The 2,237-nt window shown below is 36.8% G+C and overlaps 1 protein-coding gene across 2 annotated transcripts in view; it reads right to left on the reverse strand.

The window, feature by feature from the left end:
* The window catches only part of LOC119592480 (protein FAM207A-like), a 3,873-nt gene continuing 1,636 nt past the window's right edge, over positions 1-2,237 (reverse strand). Inside the window, exons 2-5 of one of the 2 annotated variants that reach the window (XM_037941311.1) lie at positions 1,864-2,038; positions 1,498-1,667; positions 277-475; positions 1-139 (exon numbers count right to left, since the gene is read on the reverse strand). In XM_037941311.1, coding sequence (XP_037797239.1) covers positions 19-139; positions 277-475; positions 1,498-1,667; positions 1,864-2,012 — 639 coding nt within the window. In that variant the 5' untranslated portion in view covers positions 2,013-2,038 and the 3' untranslated portion in view covers positions 1-18. The remainder of the gene's footprint in view (positions 140-276; positions 476-1,497; positions 1,668-1,863; positions 2,039-2,237) is intronic. The other variant, XM_037941310.1, reaches the window with a different exon arrangement.

Genomic DNA, 2,237 nt, shown 5'->3' on the forward strand with positions numbered 1-2,237 from the left:
CCAAGGAAATATGTTTTATTACAATCCCTCCTGATCATTCAGAACTCGGTTTTGCACTGCCATGGAAACGGCTGTAAATGGGTCATCGTTATATATCTTGTCCTTGTTAACTGCTAACATCATCTGTATGTCGCTCATGCTGGGGGGAAAAAAAGTAAAATGCCATGAAAACTTGAATAAGGGTATAATTATTATGCGCACGGATACCAGAAGATCAAGATATGGGTACTGTCTTAGGGGGGGGGAAAGAATTCAGCAAGTTGCATTCATACTTACAAATCTTTCTTTGCTTCCTTCTGTTTCTTTAGACCTGTTCCCTTCTTTGTATTTGTCTGCTGCTTGTTGGCATTTGCAATCAGTTCCTCTAATGTTGGCAGCGCGTTTAGCATGGGATGCAAGTCTCCTACTACTTTTGTCTTTTCGCGTTTCTTGCGTTCCTTCTCTGCCTGCTTGCCTGCTTGGATGGCATCAATTTCTACAAAAGAACAGAATGAAATAGTGTGAGGAACATCACTTCCCACAAGCAATTAGTAAATGTATTGTACACTGAACTCCAACAGATTCAATTCAAGCAAGTCAACTAGAGACTATTAAAATCCTCACGTGCCTTTATGATTCCTTAAACAATATTCCTATCTGCTTACCATGTGAAATGAATTTAGCATTGGTATGACAGGAAATATCATTGCTCACTGTATGCAAAAACTATTTAAAATCTCACAGCAGGTTTCAAACTATCTTGCTAATGTATAGACAAGAATGAATCAATTCACTGAGGAAAGAGAACTCAGGCTATTTGACCCCTGCTGACACCTGAAACATTTTCCTTTCTTTAAGGACTAAACAATATTCCAGAGGTATATTATAACTGCTCATCTATCTTTCCCTAAACAATCTTATTTACTCTAAACGGCTGATTGGCTGGCATTTGAGGATTCACGGGAGGTGAATAAAGTGCACAACCCAACACCTGATGATCAGTGACGGAGTACCTCACCAGCCAGCCAATGCAAAAGCTCAGATCAAAATTAAAATGTAGATCATATTTAATAACATACTTTCTTTCAATCTGAGTGTGTGAAATATGAACCATTCAATACATCTACATGCTTTTAAGTCTTTATTTTAATTTTTAAAATGGTCCTAATAACAACCATCCAATCTAATCATACACATTTAGGCAGTTGCTAAGATTACTGTCTGCTCTTAAGGGGTTTCTTAGTTGTTTTGCTTGATAGCAATTCAAACACAAAATAAAGGAAAGGTTCGAGACCTATAATCTATTATACAAACAAGGAACTAGTCTTTTAGAAATAATTATTAGAACTACATAAGATTCACGTATACTTATATTAAAAAATTCCCAACAGACTGGTGACCCCTGCCATGCACTCTTTGTACCCCAGAGAGGATATGCTGATGAAATATAACACAGACAAAAGTAATTACGTTTCCATTGTCATTATCACTGTCAGCATCATAAAAAGTAGTGCCTACTTTTCATTAGGTCCTGATGACGCTGTTTAATCCTCCCCTTCTTGATCCTCTTGCCTTTGTTTCTTTGGTCTGCAGAATCTGAGGCCATAGTGTCCATCGCCTCATCTCTGTTTGTAGCTGTCTTTTTGGCTCCTCCTAAATTGATCTCCAAGCCAGCAAATATGTTCCCACTACATAAAGAAGATTAATAAAGTGAGTAAAAGGTAGGAAAAAAAAGTGCAAATGAAAATTTAATTCCTTGATATACAGTGTAATGATAACATTGACATAACTTCTAAACTGGCTAATATATATCACAAGTTAGCCAAAGAACATTTTACAATTTGGCACTATTACACTTTTCACACTAAAGTTGCTGCAATTAACCTCGATTTTCCAGTCTGATCTGTTTTTTTCTTCGCGATGGGAACCAGCTTTGGTGCATCTGTCCCCGTGTCCTCATTTTCTGTTGCATTTGGGGTATTCTTGGAAAGGCTGGAGTGGTACTTTTGTCGAATTCGTCTCACTTTTCCCATGATGCTGTGCTCTTTGTTGCCTATGGCTGAAGTAGAGAGAGGGAGGAAGAAATTAATCTATTTATTTCAGTGCAATTCAGAAGACTAAATATGAAGAATATATAGATGATTAGGTGATACCAATAAAATGATTTATTACATTTATCAAGACAATAAATATTATAGTACCAGTGCCTAAAACAAATAAACATGCACCATTCTGTGTTTAGTGCTTCATTGCAATCC

The sequence above is a fragment of the Penaeus monodon genome, chromosome 30, assembly GCF_015228065.2.
Source record: "Penaeus monodon isolate SGIC_2016 chromosome 30, NSTDA_Pmon_1, whole genome shotgun sequence".
In the NCBI taxonomy this organism is placed as follows: Eukaryota; Metazoa; Arthropoda; class Malacostraca; order Decapoda; family Penaeidae; genus Penaeus; species Penaeus monodon.